Consider the following 26,701-nt stretch of genomic DNA (forward strand, 5'->3'; position numbering starts at 1 on the left):
CAGCTTCCTTGAATAACAGGACAAAAGATTCAGCCAGTACATGAATGGACCCTAACCCAAAGAAGGGGAAACCAATGAAATTGTGTTCAGGGCATCTAATTTTCAAGCACTTCTCTCTACAGGATATTGCCTGGGTCAGCAGTTTTTACATCCGCTATTTCATCACATTTGGCCCTTTCTATGGAATCTTCGGAACGGTGTTGCTCATATATTTTGTCAAGTAAGAAAGCAAGAACATCCTCTTATTCCCATAACCTAAATAACCCTTTTACCTTCCTTATCTAATCTATTTATGATTAGCATAAGATTATAACACCATGAAAATGTAAAAAAAAAAAAAGTTGAAAGAGTTGAATAATAAGAGCTCCTTAGGGGAAAAATATTCCCAATCTTTTCTTTCTTCCCCCACTTTCTTAACTCCCAATTGCAGTATTCCACCTGATCACCAAATCCTTTAAAACTCTAATCCAGTTGGACATGATAATCTTTGCCAAAGATAATGGAAGGAAAGGAATTTTTTAAAGTTATTTTATGACTAGAGATTTTCCCAATACCAAAATGACTTTCCACTGAATAGCCCTCTTCAACATCCCAATTGATTCCCCCCTCATTATTTCACTTTATTACTCTAAATCCTATATAAGCATAAGGACAATGATAGGTAATATGCCTCAGACACTTTTCTAAGGGCTTTGCATGCATTATCTTATTTGATGTAATCCTCACGCAGTCCTGTAATGTAGATAGTATCATCTTCATTTTTCTAGGAAGGAAGTTGAAGCTCAGAGAAATTAAATCACTTGCCCAAGGCTATGGTGCAAGTAAGGGCCAGGGGCAGTGCCAAACCAGAATTTGAACCCAGCTCTATCTGATGATAAAGCCCAGGCTGTCAATCACTTTGCATATGCTCTTAAGTTACTTAGGTATCTTTTGATCCTTGCACTGATGGTACAGCAAACTGAAGCACTGTTCCCACACATGAGGCATCAAGACAGGTCATGTGACCAAATACCTAGTGTGTCATTTCTAGATACTTGTATAAAGGGCCTCCAAAGATAAAAATAAATGACCACTACTTTATCGGAACCTTTGAGTCCCTTGAACTTCCTCCAATACTCAGCCAGCTCTGCCAGCCGTTATGCAAGCCCAGTGACTGGAACCATAACACCTCAAGAAGTCATCACTTCCTCCTTTTATTCTCCACAAGGTTTCTTGAAAGTCCCTGGATTGCGTATGTTACACAGATGAGCCACATACCAATGAAAATGAGCGAAGAGGAGAACCGAGACTGGTTCACCACTCAGGTGAGAATGAAGTTCCTGGGAGAGGATCCTTCAAAGCACACTGATTTAGAGTCTGGTTACTTTCCATAATAAGAATTCATGTTTATCAAATGCTTGCCAGACACCAGACACTGTCAAAAGCCTGCATGTAGCTACAAGCGATAGTTGCTATGGTTATTCCCACTTGACAAATGATAAGAAGTTGAGTAACTTGCATAAGATCACACAGCTAATAATTGGTACAAGCAAGTTTTAAACCTAGGCAGTTCAATTTCAAAGATTTTGCTCTAAACCAAGGGTCAGTAAACTACAGTCCAAGGCCCAGATCCAGCCCGTTGCCTATTTTTGCAAATAAAGTTTTATTGGAACACAGCCATGTTTATGTTATCCATGAACACTTTCATGTTACAACAGCAGAACTGTGCAGTTGTGACAGAGAATTAAAATATTTACTGTTGGCACTTTACAGAAAAGGCTTGCTGACCCCTGGTTCCATATGACACAGCCTTTCCAGTAAATCTGAGACTCCTAGAATTACGGAATGAATTTTATACCTAGAAGGACCCAAGAGCACTTCATTTCATTGTATAGAGAGGCCTCATAAGGAGATTTGACATGCTCTCCAAGCACAGAGTTATGACCACTGCAGAACGTCCCTGCCTCCTAAGCCTTCCACTAGCTGGGATGAACTGGAGCATCCGGCCAGAGTACTGCTTCCTTCTCCAAGCTCATCCCCAAATTCAGTGGGCCTCCCATGAGGCATAAAGTAGTGGTTCTCAAGCCCTTTGGTCACAGACCCACTTTATACTCTTAAAAGTTATTGAGAACCTTAAAGAACTTGTGTTTACACAGGTTATATTCATTGATATTTACTATATTTGAAATTAAAACTGAGACATTTAAAAAATATTTCTTATTAACTTCTTATTAATTAAAATAAGAATAAAACAAATACATGTTAACAGCAGAGTGATGACACTATCCCATGTTTGTAGCCTCTGGGAAAATCCATTGTACTAGCATGAGAGAATAAGAATGAAAAAGGCAAATAGTGTCTCAAAAGTATTATGGAAATAATTTTGACCTTGCAGGTCCCTTGAAAAAAAGTCCCAGGGAACCCCAAGTTTCTCTGAAGTACACTTTGAGAAACACTGGCATAGAACAACCACAAAAATAACATTCAAAATGGCAACCACCCCAATTAGAACTAAGCCTTAGAAAGGCATTCAACAAAATAACCTTCATAAGTGTTTTTAATCTTTGCAGTTTGTAGAAGCCTACAAACACCTTCTCAGGATAAGGCTTTTTAAATGCATAAAATAAAATGATTAGATTACCAAGGAAAGTACTTACAGTCAATGCACTTCTATGCACAGAACCCTTGGTTAGAAGCCTTGAATGCCTTATTCCCCACTTAGAAGTCCTTCAAATCTACTGTGTAGAAATGGGATTCTAACCCCTATAATCTCCACCAGATTCCTATAATCCCACTTCCATCTGCCAAATCCTCATTCGTTGACACCATAGTCTTTGTATCCAAAAGCTAATGGTGACTCAGTCCCCTCAAATCCTACACACTTTTTCATACCTACTGCCTTGTATATACTTCTTAGCAAAACGTCGTATTGCTTTCTTAAATGTAAGCTCCTTGAGACCTGGAATTGTGTATCTTCTTCATTCCTCATAGTTTCTTACACAAAACAGGAACTCAAATACTTGTTCAATGATTGACTTAATGAAAGAATAAATAAATGTTTTCTCCGTTTGACACGTGAGCTTATTTACATCTAACATAAGCTTTGTCTTTGCAGGTCTTGGCCACGTGTAATGTTGAACAGTCCTTTTTCAATGACTGGTTCACTGGACATCTGAACTTCCAAATCGAGCACCAGTGAGTGATAGAAACCGTCCATGATAGGGGAAAGGGCTGTCACTTGTAATAGCCACCCATACAGTCCTGAGCAGAGCCCAAGGCTAGGATCTCAGAGGGAAAAAAATGAACCAGAATTCTCTAAAGGCTGCTAGCTTTCTAGTAACACCAATGGTAAGGAAGGAAAGAAAGAAAAGAAGTGTGACAACATGGATGGACCCAGAGGGTATTACGCTAAGTGAAATAAGTCAGACGGAGAAAAACAAATACCACATGATCTCGCTTATATGTGGACTCTAAAGGACAAAATAAATGAACAAACAAAACAGATACAGAGACTAAGCTGATGGTTACTAGATAAGAGGGGGATTGGAGGTCTGGGTGAAAAAGGTGAAGAGATTAAGAAGTACAAATCGGTAGTTACAGGAGAGTCATGGGGAAGTAAAATACAGTATGGGGAATATAATCAATAATGTTGTAAAAACTGTATAATGTCAGATGAGTATCAGACTTATCAGGGGATCACTTCATAAATTATATAACTGTCTAACCACTATGCTGTACACCTGAAACTAATGTAAAATAATATTGAACATCAACTATAATTTTAAAAAATTATCACGGGATATGTAGTACAGCATAGGGAATATAGTCAATAATATTGTAATAACTATGTACAGTGTCAGGTGGGTAATAGACTTACTGGGGTTATCACTTTGTGACGTATATAAACGTATAATCACCATGTTATTTTGTACACCTGAAACTAAAAATTTTTTAAAAATTTAATTTTTTAAAAAACTAAACTAAGTAAGAGGAAGGAAGGAAGGAAGGAAGGAAGGAAGGAAGGAAGGAAGGAAGGAAGGAAGGAAGGAAGGAAAGAAGGTGTAACAATCGTGAGTAAATGGAGTGAAATCTGAGGGAAAACATCAGCGATTCAGTTTCCAGATTCCTGTTAATCTAGGAATTGATTGTTTCCTTTGCATTTGGTTTGTTGGCAAAACCCAAGAAAAATTATAGCACTTGGGTAACCAAGTTGTGTTGAAACTTAATTGTAATTTAAAAGTCTATCTGTTATCTATGTATTTAGATCTGAGGTTACAAAATAATCAACAATGAAATCCAGACCCTGCTTCAATTTCCAAATAGTATCTGGAAGTACTTTACCAATGGATCAGTTAGGTGGATATGCCCTAAAAGAAGAGAAAAATGATAATACTTTGAGGGTCGATCTCTCCAGAATATTCAGGGGAGAGACGTTCCACATCCTCTTTGTCTGAGCCATATCTGTGATAGTCAGAGAGGGAAAGAGATCTTATACCTATTCATGGAATTTTCTTATGCTTTTTCTCATGTTAGTCCTTTAAAATCTCAGCAAAACAAGACAATTATTATTCATATTTTATCAAAGAGGAGGTGAAAACCCAAGAAAGACATCTGGCTGATTAGTGAAAACCTTGAATAAAAACCCATCTTTCCTCACTTTTTAATCCTATGCTAGGACTTTCCCCATATACCATAACTATCACATATTGACTATTCACCTACTCATGATGTAGAAGTTAGATAGATAGACACAGACACAGAGAAAGACACAGAGATAGAGGATGGATATCTCCAGCTCTCTAGGTAATTCAGAATGGTAGAAAGCCCCATACTTTCATTCGGGCTGGCCAAATATAAACATTTTTGATGGAGCTAATACTTATTTTCTTTGTTCTTCAAACATTGGCCACCCACAGGGCTTACCAAGGGTTAAGAGATGAGATAAGAGTGCTTGGTAAGAGTTTTTGAACTTCCCGGAATGCAAGTACTATGAAAGGTCAAGGTTGGGTCTGCATTGCTGATATAATTTTATTTAGTGATGGGTCAAAGAGAAGTCCATTGGGTTTCTCTGTAAGTCTAAGTTTCATGTCTCCTGTCTCTGTTTCCCTAGTCTGTTCCCCACTATGCCGCGCCATAATTATCACAAGGTGGCACCCCTGGTGAAGTCACTGTGTGCCAAGTATGGGTTGCAGTATGTGAATAAGCCCTTGTTGAAGGCATTTGGAGATATTGTCAGGTAATAACAGAGTCTCCTTGACTCAGCTCTCATTTCCCATCACTGCCGGTTCCCGACCAATTCGCTGGCTTGTGAATCATTCACCCAACAACCATGTATCATCAAGGGGCACCTGTCTGCCCAGCGTGGACGTGAGACTCCAGGGAGTAACATCAGCAACCGCAATGATAATAATTCTTACCATTTACCTCCTGCCTTCTAGTGAAAATGTCTTGCTGCCCTACTGAATTTCAAGCTTCTTAAAAGCAGGACTGTGTATCATTTGTCTTTTACATGCTTTAGAACTTAAGTGGTAGGAGGGATTGTCGAATCATCTGGTCCAGCGTCGCAAACTTAGATGCCCAGGGTCCAGTGGAACATAAATCTATGAATCAGGCAGGGGTGACTGATCCCCTGTATACTGACTCCAGGGGTGACTGACCAACAGTGCTGAGGCCTCAGGGAACTGAAAATTCATAGTCATCTGGAAGCATCCACAATTCCCTAGTGAAGGTTGTGCTGGTCAAATTAACAACCAGTGACCTGGGTTGGATAACGTTCTTTTTCTTTTAGGATTGGGGTGGGGGTGGAAATCACAACAGTGTTTTGAGTGAAGCCAACATGGAGAGGCCCATTCTGGTCTGATCCCTGACTAGGGCACCAGCTTCACACTCTACCACTCCCCTCCTCCTTTTCTGCCTCCAGATGTCTGGCCTCCCTTTGTTTGCTGCTTCCCCTGCCCTTTGCCTTATCACTTCCTTTGCCACTGTTTCTTCTGCCTAGAATGTTCTTCGAAACCATTACCTCTCCTCACATCACCTTGTCAATATCCATTCATTCTCCAAGGATCACCTGAAATGCCTTTTCCTCCTCTCAGTCCTCCCTGACCTCCATGACTAAGTCCATCACATGCTCTTGCAGTACCCCCTTCTCTTGATTCACGATCTTTATCACAATCATGACTAAATAATATATTAGGTAATACATCCTTGAATATGTGTCTCCCAAGCTAGACCAGGAACTCCATGTGGACAGGACTCACCTCTGTCCTATTCATTGCTGTATCCCCAGAGCCTAGAAAAATACCTTTCCCGTTATAAAATAAGGTAGGTAGCTGGAAATAGGACGGGTTGATATATAATTGTATGCTTTATCTCATAGAAACTCAGAAAAGGTTTTTTGTTTTTGTTTTTTTTTTAAGACTAGAGAAAAGACAGGTGATGGTTTGGGGTACAAAGAGAATAAATGCCAGAAAAACTCAGTCTCCTCCATAAAGGAAAGGTGAACTCACCTGCTCAATAACAATTCAGTGTATTTGACTCCCTCCACTGGGCAACAGAGAAAGACATTTTTCAGATATAGCTGAAAATGACAACACAGCCTCAACCACATAAAAGAGCGGATGTTCCATGGAGTAGCTCCTGTTCCATGAGTGTCTCACCTCCTAACGATTTTGTTTACTCCTCCCACAGGACCTTGAAGAAATCCGCAGCCCTCTGGATGGATGCTTACTATGAAACATGACGCAGAACGTCAGTCTCGATGTGCATGTAAATCCATCTCTGTAGAGGGCTGGTGAATGTGCAAGAGCTCTACCTGTCAGTACCACTAGGATACCTGAGGGTGCCAGGATGGTGAATTCCAAGGATGTATAATAACCCCTTCCCTGAAGATTTCCTCTGCAAATAAGAAGCACAGGAAACACATGATGGCTCTGGCCGGTGGCAAAGGGAAATGGGAGCCCAGTGTTTTTATTTTTTCAATAGGATCTTGAACTTAGTCCAACCAATAGACCTTAGTCAATTCATCTCAGTCACTGGGGCATAAACAGGAGTCATGGGAAAGCTTTACTGATGAAATGGACATAAAAAGAAATAGGCCACGTAGAGACCTCCAATGGGGCACTTTTCAAAAAACTGCAATTGATCTTAGGAGAGAATCATGTATTTAGAAATTTCTGTTGAAGCACTGATTTTTTTGCTTATTCTTTTTTAAAATGCTTGAACTTCTTTTTCTTTAAAAATGGAGTATAATTAGCATTAAAATCTCTTTCAATAGTTCAATATTCATTTCATATATTCATTATTGTACTGCATATGTGTAACTGGGGTGTATATATGTTTCCAAGTTATAACATTTCTTAAAGGTGCTTCCTACATTCAGTCCCAATGACAACTGATCAAGCAAGTTAATGTTCTATATTTAAAGGTGACTTGTGCTCTGCTAAAGAACAGACTGTCCTTGAGTATAAGATGTGTTGGCCTAATCCCTAACCGCCGGGGCAGAACTACCAAACTTCACTATTGGGTGACCCTCCTGAAGGGAAGGGATTTGTTTTCTATAAGGTAGACCCCAGGCTGAATTAAGGCATTTTCAAGCTTAACACTGAAGTAAGCCTGTTTTCAGAGTGTTTCAGTGCTAGAAAGATGCATGCACATGCCAGCAGCATACTGATGCTCAGTGTCTGTGCTTTTGCTCATGTATTCATGGGGAGCAGGTTCCAGCTGACCTTAGCTGCATGGAGCTTTCGCACAACAGCACAGCCTCCATCCCAGCTCCAAGCAAGTCAGCATTAGGGGTTTATCTGTTGTCTGAAATTCTACCAGGCAACACTTCCTTCTCTTCTCCCAAACTGCAAAATACTCTTTTGGGTTGTTTTGTTTCTTATCTTAATACTAGGGTTCTGGAGCAAAGACTCTTGGCAGAAGGGAGTGTGATGACTTGAAAGGAGCACTGGGGCTGAGGCAGAGGGAGCGGGGCCCAGGGTGGTACAAATACATTAAATTACCCACAGGTCCTAGGGGTTAGCCATTCATATCAAAGCTGAGAAAACAAGAACCTGGTCTTCTGGGAGGACTGAGCATTGAAATGGTCAGAGTATCCGTAGGGAAGGTGGGTAGGGAATTAAAAGGAGGAAAAGCTGCCGGACTTCATGATTCTTCATAATGTATATTCTGGATGGATCCGACAAGAGCCCAGATCCCCCCGGACCCCCCACTGCTGGATCTCCAGATGATTTTTCCTGCCTGAAACCAGGGTTATGAGTGGGAGTGGAACACACTGGTGGGTTTCCTCTGTCTCCACTGATCCAACTTCCAGAGACGCTCAAGCATCGTTTGTTTTCCTGGTCACTAGAAATAGCAACCAGACCTCTCCCTGGACGCACTTCCTACCTCAAAGGCATTCTTCCCTCAAGGTTGAAACTAGCCCACTTTGCAGTCCCCCAAATGGGGTTGGGGTGCATGGGGAAGGGTCAGTGCAGGCAAAGTCTGTTGGCAATCTTGCATGTGGTAAGTTATGTGACGATATTTCTATTACTTGTTCAATAGCTTCCCAGAGGAGGGGAACCAAGGCCAGTTACTTTAACAATTCCCCAGATGGCTGAGCACTGAAATCGAATTTAGATGCTCCATCCTGCAGGTCAGTCCACTTCTGCCCTCTGTACTATGGGGCTCTGCTCTATGGCTGTATGAATGAAGATGGCTTAATGGGCCAGGCTTCTGACTCTCTAAACTAAATGACTCCTGAGAGTTATGTTACAGCCCTTCTTGAAACTCTTCAAAGGATTCCTGTAGCTCTTGGAATAAAGACCAACCTGGAAGATTGGCTTTGCCTGCACTGGCCCTGCCCCATGCACCCTGCCCCACCCTGTGCCACTCCGGTCTGTCCTCTGCCTGCTTCAGCCCTACTGGCTTCTTTTAAGTCATCACTGTCCCTTGTGTCACAGCATCTTTGTTCCTAAACCCAGTGTCTGAACCTCTCTGTCACCCTCCCACCCTCCCTGCTCTCACCTGGCTAGCTTTCACTCACCTGTAGGTCCCAGGGAAACATCTGCACTAAGTCATGGCCTCCTGTGATACACTCTGTAGCAATTACTACGGGTATAATTTGACATTCATTTGTGTGATTCCTTTATTAATTTGTTTGTCTTCCGCCCTAGCCTGCAATAACCATGAGAGTAGGGACTGCCTGACATGTTAGAGAAACTCAGTATAGAAGTGATGAAGGAAGGGAGGACGGAAAGAAGGAAAATGCAATTCTTGCTAATTAGATAGAAAGGTAAATTTTATCTAATATGTGAAAAACTGCTATATTCTAATTCTGAATTATTAACAATTCTTACCAATACTTCAGAGCATCTACCAAGCAATAAGCACTGAGCTACACCCTTCGTGGGCATTATTTCATTCAATCCTCATAACATCCCCATGGGGAAAGTCCTATAATTAATCTCATTTTATAGATGAAAAACTTGGGGCTTAGGGAAGCCAAGCGACTTGCCTGATGTCACAGGTAAGAGGAGGTGGAGTAGAGTGTCCGGTCAGGGGTGTCTGACTCCATAGCCAACGCTCATTAATTTCCATGCCAGGAAATTCAAAATAAAGGAGAATTAAGTGGCATTAGGAGATGTGGGCAATTGGCATTTCTGGAACATCTCTAATAGCATCCCTGAAGCTTATGGGATTAGCATTAAGGTAGTTATCTTTCTAGCACAGCAAGAGGAAGTGCCCCAGGAGGGGAAGGCAGGAGGAGTATGCGTGACAAGCACAGTGGCCACATGGGAAGGGTCCCTGTTGACTAACTTCTACTCACTGATCCTCACGGAGTATCCAGCTCAGAGGAATTTCACTTGGGAGTCGTCAAGCTGAGATTTAACCTTTCAGAAAGGACAGACACTGCATTAAACATGGGAGAACAGGTTGAAAAATGGATTTGAGATTTAGTAGTGACTTAGCATGAATTCAACCCAAGGAGAATTCATCTTCCCTGTGGCTATCTTTCTGTGACCTTCCCTGAATTCTATTTCCTTTAAAGCTGTACTCCTATTGGCAACATCAGGCTGTGAGAATTTGCATGCATTTTCAGTTAGATGTTAGGTAAGAGTGACTGGATTTGAAGCCAAGAACGGAGATTCTCATTTCAGCTCCTTAATTTAATATTCCACAATGAAATTGGCCAGCTCATTTATGCATTTCATATCTCAATGTGTAAAACAGGTGTGGTGCATAATATTACGTGGCCTAGGTGCACCATAGTATGGTAAGAACCATCAAATGAAGTAAAGAAAATGGAATAGTTTCATAAGCTGGAAACACCCATCAGAAGCTGATTATTATTATTATTATGAGGCTTCCTACCAACCTAGGCCCAACAAAAGCAAGAGAGGCCATCAAGTCACACAGAATGGAAAGACGCTGAATCATTTTGACAATGACGGTCTGAGAGGCTTTTCCCAGATGAGAGGCTTATGAGTCACGAGCAAGAAAATGATTTCCCCTGTCACAACTAGTAACACCCAGGAGTCACCCTCCATATCTGACTGTCTAAGATCCCCTGAGACCAGCATCCAGGTCTCAGTCTGGAAAAATAGTAGAGAGCCAGGAGTTGTAGTTATCCAAACATCTGGTTAACCATGTCAGTGCACAGTTCTCAGGGGTGGAAATCATGCCAAATATAAGTATACAAATTAAGCACTCAGTATTGCTTAATCAGCATATTATGAAGGACTTTCTTGACTATTTCCCTGCTAATTATCTAATCATCAACCTTAAAGAGGCAGAAAGTATAGGAGATTGAACTTAAACTCTGTGGAGGGCAGGAATATACTCAGGTACTTTTTCTTTCTCAGTATCATTTATGAAAGTATGCAAAGACACTAACGTTGAAAGAATTTTACAGTGAACATCTGTATAGCCAGCACCTAAATTTCAACTTGAACATCTTAGTAAACTTTTCATTTCATACCTACCCATCTACCTAGCTCTTAATCCATTAATGCCTTTTATTGTTTTATTCGCTTCAGGGTAAATTTCCAGGAGCTTACTTTTAAAAAATAAACCCCGGACTGTGCAAGCAACAAAGTATATCTCTTCTCTTCAATAAAGAATTGGTAAAAAATGTGTAGCAGCGTCATCTTTGGGGGAATTTTAAGGGAATTTTGCTATGTTAAGGGACTATAACATAGTTAACTTTCTGTAAAATTAATTATGCATATATTTATCTTTCATTTTCTTTTATTGATGCATATATATTTATCTTCATCCTTCTCTTTCATTTGGCAACAGTTGTTGAGCACCTTTCATGTGACAGATGTTGGGCTAGGCGATGTGACTAAAAGAGGGAGGAGCCAGACTCGTGGAGCTTACCTTCTACTGGAGAAGACAGTCAATAAACAAGTAAATATAGAAAACCCAAAATGATTACATATAAAGAAAATAAAAGGTTGTTTGTGAGATAGAATGATAAACAGGGGACTAGTTTGGATCAGAGGTCAAGGAAAGGTGAATGTGAGAAGCATGTGAAGGAGACTGTCCTGAGATCCTGATGAGCAGGCTCGTCAGAAGCAAGTGCAAAGGCCCTGGGGCAGGAAAACGCTTCTGTTGAAAGAACAGAGTAGGAGGTCTGTATGACTGTGCAATAGCATGCCATGTTTTTCCTCACTGTCACTTACCTTCATTTCTTCATGAGTGTGTTTTGCCTTGGCTTTTCAGCAGCATTCAAAAATAATTTTCTATTATTTGTATGAGCATAGTTTTCTCTGGGAAGTCTTCCCAGATTTAACTGACCAGGTTAATTCTCCCTTTATATGCTCTTGTGGCCAGTGTACCTCACTGATACAGTTTATTTCTGCCTGCACATCCACTAGACTGGAAACTCTCTGAGAGCAATTACCCTATGTGCTGTTACTTACTCACCATTTCATGACCAGCCCCAGCCCATTGTTTGACATTAAGTGGGTGTTCAATAAATGAGTTAATGAATAATTAATTAGTCAGAACAATGGTAGATAAGTCTGGAAAGTTAAATTGGGTTCATATTGAAAAATATCAAAAATGCGAGGATGGAAAGCATATGCTTGGTTTAGTCGACTAGATGGGTCTGCAGAGAGAGAATCTTCAAGCTGGAGAAGAGTGGAATTGCAATCGAGCTCTGGAAAGACCCTTCTTGAAGCCAATAAAAGGAAGATTGGAAGAATGAGTGGCATGGAGGTGGGAGACCCACTCGGTGATTATTGCAACAGCTTGGGTGAGAGAACCTGTGTTTGAATGTTGGTACAAACATAAAACAGAAAGGAATAAATAGAGGCACATTATGGAGGCTGGATCAATGGAACATGGTAACTAACTAAACATTGGGGAAACCTAAGACAACCCAAAGTTTATATTGTCGGTGATAACATTAACTAAGAAAAGAAAAGCAGGAAGTGGAGCAAAGACGAAGGGTTGCTTTTAAACACCTTGAGTTTACATTATTGGTAGAAAACCTAAGTGGAGCTGTCTAGCAGGTAATTGGAGAAAATGCTCTTTTGGACCTTGGAAAAGGAGAATGGTTAGAGGAATGGCTAATTAACATCAAATACGGAGAGAATGCATTATAGAGAAAAGCCCATTTAATGTCACTTAACTGCTCAGTTTGCAAAAGTTAGTTGGATTCATCTCAAGAAGGAACTAAACACCCAGCTGAAAAAATGGACACTGAACATGTTGCCACAGCATTCTAAAGGATTATTTTGCTCATGTTTGAAAGTTTGTCATCATTTTTAAAAACAGAGAGAAGGATTTTACATTTGCATAGCACCCCAATTTTTCTGTAATGGAACAAACATGAAATGAGATTGTTTATATGAAACATGAGGGTAAATGGAATAGGTTGTTCATCTCCCAAGATGACCCAGATGGAACTATGGCTGCCCCAAGCCCGGTCCAGCTAAAATGAAAAGTGAGGGGATCAGCAGTCAGCATGGCAGGATGTCCCAGCACATGGATTAGAAAGTTCTGGTCTACCCCACCTCAAGGGACTTGTCTGGACTTCACTGCTAGTCCTACAGGCAGAGATAGCGTTTAGCCACTTCAATTGTATCATTTATTAAAAGGTGGATGGGTCGGCCCGGTGGCTCAGGCGGTTGGAGCTCCATGCTCCTAACCCCGAAGGCTGCCAATTCGATTCCCACATGGGCCAGTGGGCTCTCAACCACAAGGCTGCCAGTTCAACTCCCGCATGGAATGGTGGGCTGTGCCCCCTGTGACTAACAATGGCAACTGGACCTGGAGCTGAGCTGCGCCTTCCACAACTAAGATTGAAAGGACAAAAACTTGACTTGGAAAAAGTCCTGGAAGAACACACTGTTCCCCAATAAAGTCCTGTTCCCCTTCCCCAAATATAAATAAATAAATAAATAAATAAATAAATAAATAAATAAATAAAGGTAATGTGCTCAAATAACATTTTTTTAAAAAAAGTGGACATCCTACCATGTCAGTTGGTAAATAGCCACTACCTTCTACCCTAAGTTCCACACCCCCCTCTCCCTGAAGCCCAATCCCTCTGCCAGGAACCACTTCACCACTACTTCAGAATGGGGGTAACTGGGTGCCTGGGTAGTACTTCTCCATATCTTTTAAGTCCTGTTCAATGTACCGAGAAAACAGCTTATTTACAAAAGACTAATATCCAGCCCAAAATAAAATTTAAATTCTAGACCTCAGATGATTTCAGTTTGACCATTACCTCCCAATTAAGAGACACAACCAAAGCCACAAAAATGTTGCTACCCAGTAACAAAAACAGTAAATAGTCTTTCTTCTCATGACAAGCATTCCAAAATTTTTTCATCACTGCTGCCTAGAAGCCAGCTATCATTCCAATGCTCTCTGCTCAGTATGGAGACCAGAACAACGCTGAGGTGGAGGGAATTGGTAAAGCCTGTTGCTTTGAACCCTTTGCTCTGAAACTGAAAAAAATCTCACAAGAACAATTTGGATCCTTGTTATTGGGACAAACCCACGCAAACAATAAGTTTGAGTTCTGGTGCATTACTTATTGGAGGAAGGACTGGGCAGAGCTAAAGAGACAAGAAAAGGCTGCCCTAAGCCAAAATGGGGAGTTTCTAGCCATGGGGGGTGCAAGGACCCTAGCCCAGAACTTGGGTTCTTTTAATAGTTACACATCTTCTCCTAACTAATGATGTCATCATGAGCTAGACCCCTCCTCTCCAAAATTATCTCCTTTATTCATAAATGATGAGTGAAATACAGGAATTATTTGAGGTTTTCAAAATACAATGCATGTTTCAAGTGTCAGTACCATCCTGCCACCAGCCAGCTGTCAGAGACCACCGCATTCTCTTCTCAAGTGTTCTCTTTGCTGCCCCTCTTCTTCCCTCATCAGCACCCATTCAGCATTTCCACAGCTCCACTCCTTACCCAGCATGCACTGTGCCACAGATTGAAGGATTGAACCTCTGACACCTTTTGTAACAAAATCCCTTGGCCCTGTAGAAATCATGAAGCATCAATCATTTTGGACAACAGAAAAACCCAGTAAAATGCTATCACTATAAATCTCACCTTCCACTGTTCATAGAACTACTAAATGATCATGGGATATTATTAGCTTAGGAGAAAGGCCCCTGTCAAAAGATATTTTAGGAATTGAGGTCAAAGCATAGTATCAGCTGACATGAAGAGGGAGACCAAAATGAATCAGAGCCAGGTGTCCAGAGAAGCCACACGTTCTTTGTACAGCAGGGTGGAGTGGTAATCAACAGGGAGGTGTTTCGGTGAAAAGGATCAATGCGCCTTACTTTTGGTGCCTCCATAACAAATTGCTGACTGTCTAAAAGGAATGGGTTTGAAACTAGTTACTCCTTCTCTTGCAAAGCTGTTTGGTACCTGCTTTGGGTACCATTGTGGAGTTCCTGCTCCATGTCTACAGGAGCCTGTCAAGGACCCAGCTGAACTCAAGCTGATGGACGCCGGCTGGCCTCCCCTCAGGTACTTTAAGCAGCTAAGGGATCAACTGGAATGGGAGCTCTAGTGGTTTGGTTTCGGGTTCCTTGCAGCAAGCTCCCTGGGTCCCCACCCGCCCCATGCTGCTGGGGGTGCTCCATGGAATGGTTTACTCTGCGACTCGCTATGAGAAGGTCTACAAAGGGGTGGAAGGAATCCAGTCTCCGTCTCCTTGGACCCTTTGCACCATTTTCAGTTTTGCCAAAGTCCTTTACAAAGACTTTTGAAACCCATTTTATGTTTCAATTACACTGAAGGTTGTTTTGTGGGGTTTTTTTTTTTTACTTAGCTGCACTTTTTTCTTAACCTAGGTCTTCTATCTTTTCTATCACAGTTAAATGGCACCACCATTCACACAAATGATCAGAACAAGAATCTAGGAGTCCAACTTCATTTTTCTCTTTTTTTCACTTCCTGTGCTCAAGCCAAAAGCAATTCCTGTAAATGCTACCTTCTCAAAATAGTGCAACTAAGTACCATTGTCTCCATTTCCTTTATACTAACTGCCCTAGTTCAAGCCACTATTATCTCCCAATCAAGAAACCTCAGAGCCTCATGTATGGTCTGCCTGTTTCCTTTCTTTTTTTTTTTTTTTTTTTTTTTTTTGTTAGTTTCAGGTGTAGGTAACAATGTAAGTTACAAACTGAAAACCCTCCGCCCCCAATCTACTATCCCTCTGACATCGTAGATAGCTATTACAATTCCATTGCCTCTATTCCCTAGGCTGCACTCCACATCCCGTGACTATATGTATATTTGATTATAGCTGACATTCAATATTATTCAGCTTCAGGTGTACAGTGCAGTGGTCAGCCATCTACATCGTCCATGAAGTGGTCTCCCTAACAAGACAAGTGCCCATCTGACAAGGTAAAGGAATTAGAAAGTACAAATTAGTAGTCACAATATTGCCACAGGGAGAGGAAAGACAGTTTGGGGAATATAATAAATAATGTTGTAAAGATTTTGTAGGATGTCAGATGGGCATTTGTCCCCGTTTCCATTCTTACTCTTATAATCTATACTCTAATCAGCAGCAAGAACAATCTGTCCAATGCAGTGATTTAATGTCACTTGCCCCACTTACCCTGCAATGACAATCTATCACTTTTGGAAGAAAATCCAAATCCACCAAGACCCACAAGGCTGTACATGATAAGGCCCTTGCTGGGTCTCTGACCCAATGTGCAATGTGTTCCCCTTCAATCCTTCCAGGCTGCTTTCTTGTCCTTGGAAAACACAACCCACGCTCATTCCAGTTCCAACTTTACAGATTTTGTACCACATTTACCCTCAGTTGGGTTTGCTTTCCCACTGTACCATCTCCTTACAGAGGCCTCCCCTGAATGAGATGGTGTCTCCTCTCAGGCACTGACACGCCACAGGATTTTATTTCCCTTCCAGCACTTCTCCCTGTCAGGAATTGTCTTGCTTATTAGTGAGTTTCTTTGTTTATGGTCTGTTCTCCACGCACACCAGGATGAAAATCCCATGAATCCTATCCATATGTTCCTATTTTCTATGTGTCCCCAGTGCCTAGCACACAGTAGGTGCTAATGTCTATTGCATTAACATTGAACATTTAACATAGAATCACTGAATTTATGTGTCTCCTAGAGAAGACAGAAGATTTCTCCATTTTGGTTCTTTTCAAACTTCGGGTCTGGCTCAGCCTAGCGGCTGAGATCTTCAATTCTGGATTCAAACTGACTTATTTGAATTCCACCTTCATCCTGTACTATCCGTGTAGTCATGGCTGACTCACTTCACATTTCTGAGCCTCAGCTCCTTTACCTATAAAATGCAGATAATGACAGTACTCAAGCCATAGGGTTGTGTGTGGATTAAACAAGACAACACATGTAAAACCTGTCAGCCCAGTGCTTTGAAATGGGAAGCCCTCAGTACCTATTGTCACTGGGACCAGTGTTGGTTTTGCGCTCTGAGTACCCTTGGTCATCATTATAAAGTAGAAGGGGTAGCTTTCTCCACCAGAGACTGTGCCTCTCTCATTTACACACATGCATGTATTTGTTCCATGAAGGGTTTGATACATACTAGTTCCAGACCTGTGCTAGGTGTGACTGACACAAATACAATTACGTATGTTTGTCTTCAAGGAGGCCGCCACCCAAAGCAAATACATGATTCATATTAGTAATTAGCACATAAGGACAAAGGATAGATATGTGCCCATTGGCTATGGGAAGACAGAGAAAAAGATCTAAGTCACAAGGGTGGGGAGGGAACAGATGCCCATGTCCCTGAACCAAGCGTCAAAGGATGAGTTATGCCTCTGCATTTGCTCTTCCCACACCACTGAGGCAGCCCTGTCTGGGTCATTAGCCCTCTTTTACAGATGGAGAAACTGAAGCTTAAGTGGAAGAGTAAGTGGAAGAAGATCCAGGATGCAAAACCAGGTTTGCAAAATCCAAGATCAGCCCCAGGTTGGAACGGATGGTCCCCAAGCTCACGGAAGTAAACAAGACAAAAAGTCCCTAAAGGACAGAAACGTGATAAAAAAAAAATTTTTTTAATGGTCTCAATTGGATTGCTCAACACAATTATACACACACCCCAGCCCCTAGTGTCTGTGGTTCTCATGGGAATAGGTCTTATTCTCACAGCCCTCAAGAATAAATCCTTCATTTGTAACAAAAGCAAAAATGTCACCTTACGACAAGTGTAGAAAGGGATATTCTAACATAAACACAACCTTTTAAAAAGGAACTCTTAGTGTATTTTTCTAAGCAGACACTCGCTGTTGTGTCTAGAAGGACAATCCAAGCTTGGAAGTCAGAGAAATACACCAGGAATTTTATCCTTGGTTCTTTGCAGACTTCAGAAAATCAGAAGTGGCAACAGGAGCTTGATCTGCCAACGGGTGAGTCAGGAGCACTTGGGACATTCAGTACCTAAAACAATGCCTCAGATATTGCCAGAACTCAGTGTGCGACTGAAGTAACCCATCTTCGTTACCAGCTAACACTTGGGAAAGGGAAAAGTCAGGTCTACACTCAAAATTTACTGAAGAATATCTTTGAGTAGAACGGTGGTGGCCAGGGGCTGGAGGGTGGAGGAAATGAGATGTTGGTCAAAGGGTACAAACTTCCAGTTATAAAATAAATAAGTCCTGAGGATCGAATATAAAGCATGGTGACTAGAGTTAACAGGACTGTATTGTGGTCTTGCAAGTTGCTGTAAGAATAGAGTTTGAATGCTCTCACCATTACAACAACATGGTAACTGTGTTAGATAAAGGATGTGATAACTAGTCTTATTAGGGCAAACATTTCACAATATGTACGTGTATCAAATCATCACATTACACACCTTAAGCTTACACAGTGTTACATCCCAGTAAAGTGGGGGTAACAGAATATCTCTGAAAGAGATACAGGAAAAGTCTTGTGATTTAATATGGAAAGTGCTACTAATTCACTCCTTAATTGCGACACTCCTTAATTGTATATAATGGGAGTGAGTCCCTATCGCCTCTTGCCCTTAACTTGTTTTTGTTCCAAGTACTTCTTCTGCTTGGAGTTGCCTTCCCTAGCCACACCGATCTCCACCTTACACAATCCCAAACATATTTCTAGAACCAATTTTAAAGTCACTTATTTCAGGGAAGGTTCCTAGATCCTCTGACAAGATGAGCTCATCCCCTAAACTAAAGTAGAACAACATTCGGTTTTTACCTGTTTTTGGACACTGTTAACTCTGAGTTGTGTCACAGAGAATCACCGTAACACTTGAACTTGAAGACAATGGGTGTAACTAATTCACCATTTTAGCCCCTAAGTCTCTGAACATTGTTTTTAACAACTGAGATGCTCAATTTTTACTTTGGACTGAATTGACCTCTTTTAACCCTTGAAATGGTGCTACCCTTGTTTCTCTGATGTCTTATGAAGGTGTGGCTTTGATTTAATAAAACTGGAAACATTTTGACTTGATGTGAGATATATGTCTGTAACCTGTGCTTAACAGCAATTTAAAAGGTATAAAATACATACCAAAAAATAGTTAATAATTACAAGAAAGGCATACAAAACATGCAATGAACATATGTAACCAACAAATAGCTATGGATATAAACTATCACCAATACCATTGAAGCCCCATTATTATACCTACTGTAATCAGTCAATAAGCTCTTTTCCTCAACATTACATTTTTAAGACATGAGTAAAAAAATGTAGCTCTTGTGATTTATTTTCACGAATGCATAATATTTTTTTCTATACGATTACTTATTTAATCATTAGTTGTTTAGTTTCTTTTCAATTTTTGTCTATTATAGCACATGGCTTGATTTACAATTTTAAAGTCCAATTTGACAATCTTTGAGTTTTAATGATGAGTTTAGTCCACTTATATTTGCTTTTCTTTCTAACTCATTTAAATCTGTTTGTGCCTTCTCAGGTGATTTATATTTGTCTTGATAGTTTCTATTATTATTTTCATCTCCTTTATTATGTTTATTTTGATTGATTGACTTTAAAATTCCATTGATTCCCCCAAACTTAAAAGAAACTTCAGTTTTATCTTTTCCAATTATAAAAATTATATACATGTAAGTAAAAGTCTAAAGTACACTAATTTTTGAGTACCTTAAATCTAATAAATCCTCCAATCCAACACATTAGTATTAGCTGATATTTTTTGTTCATTTTTCTATGGACAACATTAATATTTTATACCGCCTCTATTCCAGTTTCCCCACATTTACCAATTTCTAAGCTCACCATTTCTTCTTGCTTCTGAGATTTTCTTTGGAGATTATGTTCCTCTTTTCTGAGCAAGTCTTTAGAAGAATCTTTAGTGCACAGCTCTTGATGGTAAACTCTCATGTGTTGCTGCATGAAAATGATTTTTAATCTATGTTTTTCATTAACTTTATTTTTAAATATAAAGCCTTCATAAGAATTAAAATGATAGTACAAGGAACAGTGGCATACACTTCACCTAGATTAACCAATTCTTCTTTCCATTTTGTTTTAGCTCTACATAGACAAATTTCAGGAGTTTGAAACAGGATTAAACTGATAAATGACTGAGAAAAACTATAGGTTGTTGAAAGTGTTCAAAATCAGATTTCCACATTGCTTTAAGCCAATATAGACACCTGTTTAATGTAGTAAGCACGTGTTTTAATCTATGTTTCTTAGAATCACACGTATTAGCAGTCAGTCTTCTTCTATGAAATCTTCTTCATTTTGAAAATGAATTCATGGCATATCACATTTGTGGTGGTGGTTTCTTATAAAGAAAATAGAAGAAATATTTGGAAAGCAAGAAACCCTGTTGCGTTTGCCATGAAAATGCAATTCAAAAAAGTGACATGAAATGAGCGAGCCTTTTTTCTTTCAAGAAGTCATAAAGATTTCCCTTCTTTCCCTGATCTTCCTCTTGGTCCTTTCTGGATTTGTTGGTAGCCATGACACAAGGAAATAGCACTGAAGTGGCTGAATTCTTTCTGCTGGGATTTGGTATCCAACGCCAGTTTCGGTATGTCCTCTTCATCGTATTTCTAGTTGTCTATGTGACCTCCATGGTGGGTAACATTGGAATGATTCTACTCATCAAGACAGATCCCAGACTTCAAACACCCATGTACTTCTTCCTACAACATTTGGCTTTTGTTGATATCTGTTATACCTCTGTTATCACTCCCAAGATGCTGCAAAACTTCATAGTGAAAAATATATCAATATCATTCAGAGGTTGTGTTGTGCAATTATTGGTTTATGCAACATTTGCAACCAGTGACTGTTACCTCCTGGCTGCTATGGCAGTGGACCGTTATGTAGCCATCTGTAACCCGCTTCACTATCCCATCGTCATGTCCCGAAGAGTCTGCATCCAGTTGGCAGCGGGTTCCTATGTCGTTGGCTCAGTAAATGCTTCTGTGCACACAGGTTTTACATTTTCACTGTCCTTCTGCAAGTCCAATACCATCAATCACTTTTTTTGTGATGTTCCACCCATCCTGGCCCTTTCATGCTCCGACATTAACATCAACATCATGTTACTTGCTGTCTTTGTGGGATTTAACCTGATGTTCACTGTGTTGATCATCACCTTCTCCTACGTCTGTATCATGGCTGCCATCATAAAGATGTCTTCTGCCACAGGGAGGAAAAAAGCCTTCTCCACATGTACCTCCCATCTGACAGCAGTCACCATTTTCTATGGAACCCTCGCATACATGTATTTACAGCCTCATTCTAATGATTCCCAGGAAAATATGAAAGTGGCCTCTGTGTTTTATAGCATTGTGATTCCCATGTTGAACCCCCTGATCTACGGTTTGAGAAACAAGGAGGTAAAGGAAGCTCTAAAAGTGATGGGGAAAAGGTTCTTCTAGGTTGGACCTAAATTGTTAAAATTCAGCACATCAAAGCATCCAGTAGAGATGTTTGACCACCATCTAATGTTTCTGAAATTGGAAATACACTCACATCTTAAACCAATGCTACCTCTTTCAATAGATAAGTTCTTAGAATTAGGGAAATATAGTAACATCTCATGGGACTAATTTTCCCTTGAATATAGTTTAAGAAACATATCTCATACTATCCATGAAGAAGGACTTTAATTCAGGTTATTTAAAATATTAAGAAGTATGTATAGACTTTACAAAGTAGTTACTTGTTTCAAATACTTCAGTTTTTTTAATAGAAAAACCCCAATTTTGTATATAATTAATATTAAAATTGAAGTCCATTATTTTCCATTCATTTTAACAAGTTCACTAAATGGTCTACAAAGGGGCTTTTCATATGTTCTGTTCCAATTACTGCACAAACCCAAATGTAAAATAAACTGCTTTAAAAAGCACCGTATGAATATATGGTGATGGAAGGAGAACTGACTCTGGGTGATGAACACACAATGGGATTTATAGATGATGTAATACAGAATTGTACACCTGAAATCTATGTAATTTTACTAACAATTGTCACCCCAATAAATTTAATAAAATTAAATTTAAAAAAAAAAGCACCGTATGACTCAGACTATTATACTTTCTACCTAATGTTCCCATAGTAGTTACATTCTCTAGCACTTGAAAACACTTATTTCTTATGTGATGTTCTGACTTATTTTTGTCATTAGTTACCCTCTCCATTCTGAATCTATCTCTTTCTTGTATACGGTAAGAAAACATCTGGAAATATTTTCTATGTTTCTCTCCAATAGAGACAGAAAATCTAGAGTATAGATCTAAAAGCCTAGGATCTAAAAGCCTAAACAATGGTCATTAATTTACAAGAGTTAAACCAATCATTTTAGTCCAGACAAATAACTTAAATTCAATGAGAAGTTGAAGGGTGGCCAAGAGCCCTTTGAATCAGGAAGATAAACTGTTGACAAAAAAGCTTTAATAGATTTAGGGTAAGTGATGGAAACCCAAACTAGAGATGCCATGTTAGGTAGCTGAAAAAGCAAGTTTCACTTTAAAATAACATCAGTCAGTCTAATGAACTGGCAGGAAATTGAAATGTACTGTGAAATAACACCACAAGGAGAACTGGGCAAGAGAAGATACATTTTTCAAATACACTTAAAGTCTAAGAGAAGAGAAAAAACTTAACCTGAAATCAGTGTAGGATGACCAGAATCTCCCCAGCAAAAACACTGTCTATATAAAGGAAGAGATCTTCTGTTCAGGACAGATTCAAGTATCTCAAAGACCAGGACCAGGGACAATAGCTGGAGGAGGGTCATCAGAATTTAGACAGAGGATGTCTTGAGGCCCTAGAGGGGAAAACTGGAGACTAATGTACAGCATGGTGACTATAGTTAAAACACTGTATCATATACTTGAAATTTGTTAAGAGGGTAGATTTTAAGCATTGTCATCAAAGGAAGGAAAGAAGGGAGGGAGGGAGGGACGGAGGGAGGGAGGGAGGGAGGGAGGGAGGGAGGGAGGGAGGGAGGAAGGAAGGAAGGAAGGAAGGAAGGAAGGAAGGAAGGAAGGAAGGAAGGAAGGAAGGAAAACAATGTAAGGTGATGGACATGTTAATGTCCTTGATTGCGGTGATCATTTCATAATGTATACCTATATCAAAATATCAACTTGTACACCTAAGTATATACAAATTTGATCAATTATACCTCAATAAAGCTGGAGAGAAAGATGGTAAAACAAAGAAAAACTTAATACAAGTTAGGAAGTCTATGACTAATTAGAAATCGGGCACAAAATGGAGAGTCAGATAGTAAGTACTGTGTTCAATGCTGAGGTGAAAGAAAGCCCAAAAGTAAATATGCTCTGTGACAAACAGACAAAAGCAGTGAAATCCCTGAGGCTTATGTGAAGAAGGAAACAGATGATCTGGATTTTAACCTGAGAATGATTAGTGAATATATATATATTCAGTAAATTACAAAGTTTTAGGCAGGTGATACAAACTTAGAAATCATTGTCTTTGAAAAACAATGTAAATTTTTAACTTTTATTTAAGACAAGTTGAATTTTTGAAACTGTGTAGTAGTTCTGGTATATTAGGTTATTAGATTATTATTTATTATTAACTCAATAAAAATATTTGAAAAGTCTGAAAAAAAAAAAAAAAGCCAGCACCACAGCATCTTAAAATCTCTGGACTCTCCCTCTTCTGCGTCCTTCTTCTAATGTTAAGAACTCTTGGAAAATCCAGGGTGGTCCCTCCATCTCAAGGTCAGCTGATGAGCAACCTTAATTCCTCTGCCATGTGATCTAACCTACCATGTTTCCCTGAAAATAAGACCGGGTCTTATATTAAGGTTTGCTCCAAAAGACACATTAGGGCTTCTGTTCAGGGGATGTCACCCTGAAAAATCATGCTAGGGCTTATTTCCGGTTAGGTCTTTTTTTCGGGGAAACACGATAGTCACAGATTCCAGGGATTAGGACGTGGGCACTTGGGGGAACTGCTACTCTGCTGTCACAGGAGCTGTCTGGGCAAAGTGTACAAGGGATCGCTGTGTATTAGTCCTCATAACTACATATGAATCTGTAATCAGCTCAATTAAAAATCCATTGAGTGAAAATGTTTGTTAATTTATGCTGCAGTTAACTTGATTTTCAACGGTGTTGATCACCACATATCTTCTCATTCACACGTAGCTTCCACCATCCTGAACTTGTCCTCTGCTACAGGGGAAGACAAAGGCCTCCCCCCACAAATGTCTTCCACCTGACAGCTCTCGCATTTTCTCTGGGGCCCTCTTTTACATGTATGTGCAGCCTGGGTCTGCCAAGTCTCAAGAGCAGGAAAAAGCAGCAACCATATTTTTTGGCATTATAATTCTCATGTTAAATCTTATCTACTACCTATGAAATGAGAAAGTAAAAGAATCTCTACCACAGTAATGAATAAGCCCTCTTGCTTGGGCATAAATTGCTACCCAAAGTAGCAAGGTAGTGGGTGCTCCATTACATTTGCTGATATCACACTGGCCATATAGCAAGTTACATGGCCAAGCCCGATTCAAACAGTTGGAGTAACTGACTCTCCCACTTAATGGAAAGATCTGTAACATCACATTGTAATGGTGTGGATGCACTGAAGGAAAGAATTTGTGGCCATTTTTTATAATCAGCCACACCACATTTCTGCCCAGAGTAAATTTGTTTTTAGCTAATGTCCTAATTAGGATGTGATTCATACTGCCACAGGTGTGTGTATGAGAAATTCTCTAATTTAGTCTTTGTAAACACAATGATAATTTGTATTTTTCTCATTATTGTATCCCCAGGCATCTATTAATCGTCAGGAATATATTAGGTGCTTATTCAATGCTTACTGAATGAATGAACAGAGAATACACACCGAATACTTGACTGTGGCCACTACAGTAAATAAGTTGACCAGCCAGAACCCAGTACACCTGACTATTCTTCCAGTAGCCCGCATTTTATAAGGACTTTGCAGGTCTACCAGCTGTCTGTGAGACATTGTGATAGAAGGTTAATTCTTCAACCAAAATTTGAAGAAAGGATTAACAAAAATCATAGGGAATATAGCCAATGACATGGTAATAACTATGTTTAGTGCCAGGTGGGTACCAGACTAGTCAGGGGGATCACTTCATAAATTACATAAATGTCTAACCACTACGCTGTACACCTGAAAATAATATTAAATATAAAATAATATTGAAAAAGAAAGGATTAGCAAAGATGGCTAACTTTATAGAAAATATTAGTCTAGACCAAGACGGATGAAAATGTGGCATCATACATAAAAGATTCAGACAAGAGTAACATGCAGAAGGGAATCCCTACAGATGATGAAAGACAGAATATATTCACCACCCCTATGTGTATTCACTAGCGGTGACAAAATATATAATACTTCTTTTTCTACCCACTGTACATTCTCCCCTTAGTCCATCCTAAAAAGACTCCAGTGTTATGTGGAAGGTGATGCAGCCAAAAGAAACAGGTATTTACTTCTCAGCTTCCATTGTAGTTAGGGTGGTGTGTGCCTTAGTGTACATTCCTGAGATGTGACTTTGGGTAAAGGAAATGCATGTGCGGGTGCGTAGTGAAGAATTCATTACCTAAAGAAAGGTCTGGCCTTTACCTTCAGCTATTGGGATGTGATCTCTAAGCCCTGGAACGCCCTCCTAATAGAAGTGTCTCTGCCTGGAGGCTTTGGCCACTGGATGGTCTGACAATGTGATGTATGAGGAGGGCTTTGGAATAATGCCCTATCAGTTCCAACCTCCAGAGAAACTGGAAACAAACGGCATTACTTAAACCTTCAGGAGGGGTTGGGAACTGAAAATCAGCCACATGAGCAATATGCCACAGAGCTCCAAAAGAAACTGTGGATACCCAAGGCTCCGGTGAGCTTCCCGGCTTGGCAATACTCCATGCATCTGGCAACACATCGACACCAGCAGGGTAATGCATCCCTGAGGACCATGGAAGCTTCAGGTGTGAAACCCTCACACACTTTGCCCTATGAATCTCTTCCTTTGGCTGGTTCTAATGTGTCTTTTTGCTGTGGTAGAATTGTAATTGAATGTACAGTGCTTTCTTCATGGGTCAGTTCCAACTTTGTTTCAAATTAGCATAGATTAAGCAGCTTATAAACAACAGATTTCCATTGCTCACAGTTCTGGTGGTCAGAAGTCTAAGATTAGGGTGACAGTAAGGGTGGGCCGATGAGAGCTCACTTCAGGGTTGCAGACTTGAGCTTTTCACGGTGTACTCACACGGTAGAAAAAGGGCGTGAGAGCTCTGTGGAGTGTCTTCTCTAAGGACACTAGCCCCACTCGTGAGGGCTGCACCCTCATCACCTGTTAGTCCCCAAAGGCCCCTCCTCCTAACACCATCACATTGGGGGTTAGGATTTCAACTGATGAACTTAGGGGGGACACAAACATTCAGTCCACAACACTGAGTCATTTTAATGAATTACCAAACCTGAGGGTGATTGTGGGGGTGCCTAAAGTGTAGTCTGATACAAATGACAGTGGCTCTGGCGACCCTGGAACTTTTGACTGCTGTCTGAAGTGACATCAGTCATGTGGGAACTGTTCCCTCTGACCGTACAGTTTGTTAAACTTTTTGAAGAGGGTTATCCCAAGCAGTAGAGAGAAGGAGCAGGGGGAGTGAGATATAGAAGGACCAAAGCAAAGAACGGATGAATAACGTAGCTGGCTTATACCCCAGGAACGGGAACTCAATCTCACAGGGGACTTGGATGAACTATCT

The 26,701-nt window shown here is 40.2% G+C and overlaps 2 protein-coding genes across 2 annotated transcripts in view; both read left to right on the forward strand.

Annotated features, from left to right (window-relative positions):
- The window catches only part of LOC109435473 (fatty acid desaturase 2-like protein FADS2B), a 31,610-nt gene extending 24,283 nt beyond the window's left edge, over window positions 1-7,327 (forward strand). The window contains exons 8-12 of the mRNA XM_019713408.3: window positions 123-220; window positions 1,208-1,304; window positions 3,095-3,174; window positions 5,090-5,215; window positions 6,667-7,327. Coding sequence (XP_019568967.2) covers window positions 123-220; window positions 1,208-1,304; window positions 3,095-3,174; window positions 5,090-5,215; window positions 6,667-6,718 — 453 coding nt within the window. The 3' untranslated portion in view covers window positions 6,719-7,327. The remainder of the gene's footprint in view (window positions 1-122; window positions 221-1,207; window positions 1,305-3,094; window positions 3,175-5,089; window positions 5,216-6,666) is intronic.
- A 12,855-nt stretch (window positions 7,328-20,182) lies between these two features.
- On the forward strand, window positions 20,183-21,352 carry LOC109435474 (olfactory receptor 5AK3-like). Its single transcript, XM_019713410.3, has one exon. It carries the CDS (start codon window positions 20,423-20,425, stop codon window positions 21,350-21,352), a length of 930 nt encoding a protein of 309 aa, XP_019568969.3. The 5' UTR covers window positions 20,183-20,422.
- The last annotated feature ends 5,349 nt before the right edge of the window (window positions 21,353-26,701 follow it).

The sequence above is a fragment of the Rhinolophus sinicus genome, chromosome 14, assembly GCF_057876585.1.
Source record: "Rhinolophus sinicus isolate RSI-liver-muscle chromosome 14, RSI-T2T, whole genome shotgun sequence".
Taxonomy (NCBI): Eukaryota; Metazoa; Chordata; class Mammalia; order Chiroptera; family Rhinolophidae; genus Rhinolophus; species Rhinolophus sinicus.

What these genes read in the sequence shown, in the direction of transcription:
- LOC109435474 (XM_019713410.3), top strand. Translation starts at nt 20,423, where the DNA reads ATGACACAAGGAAATAGCACTGAAGTGGCTGAATTCTTTCTGCTGGGA.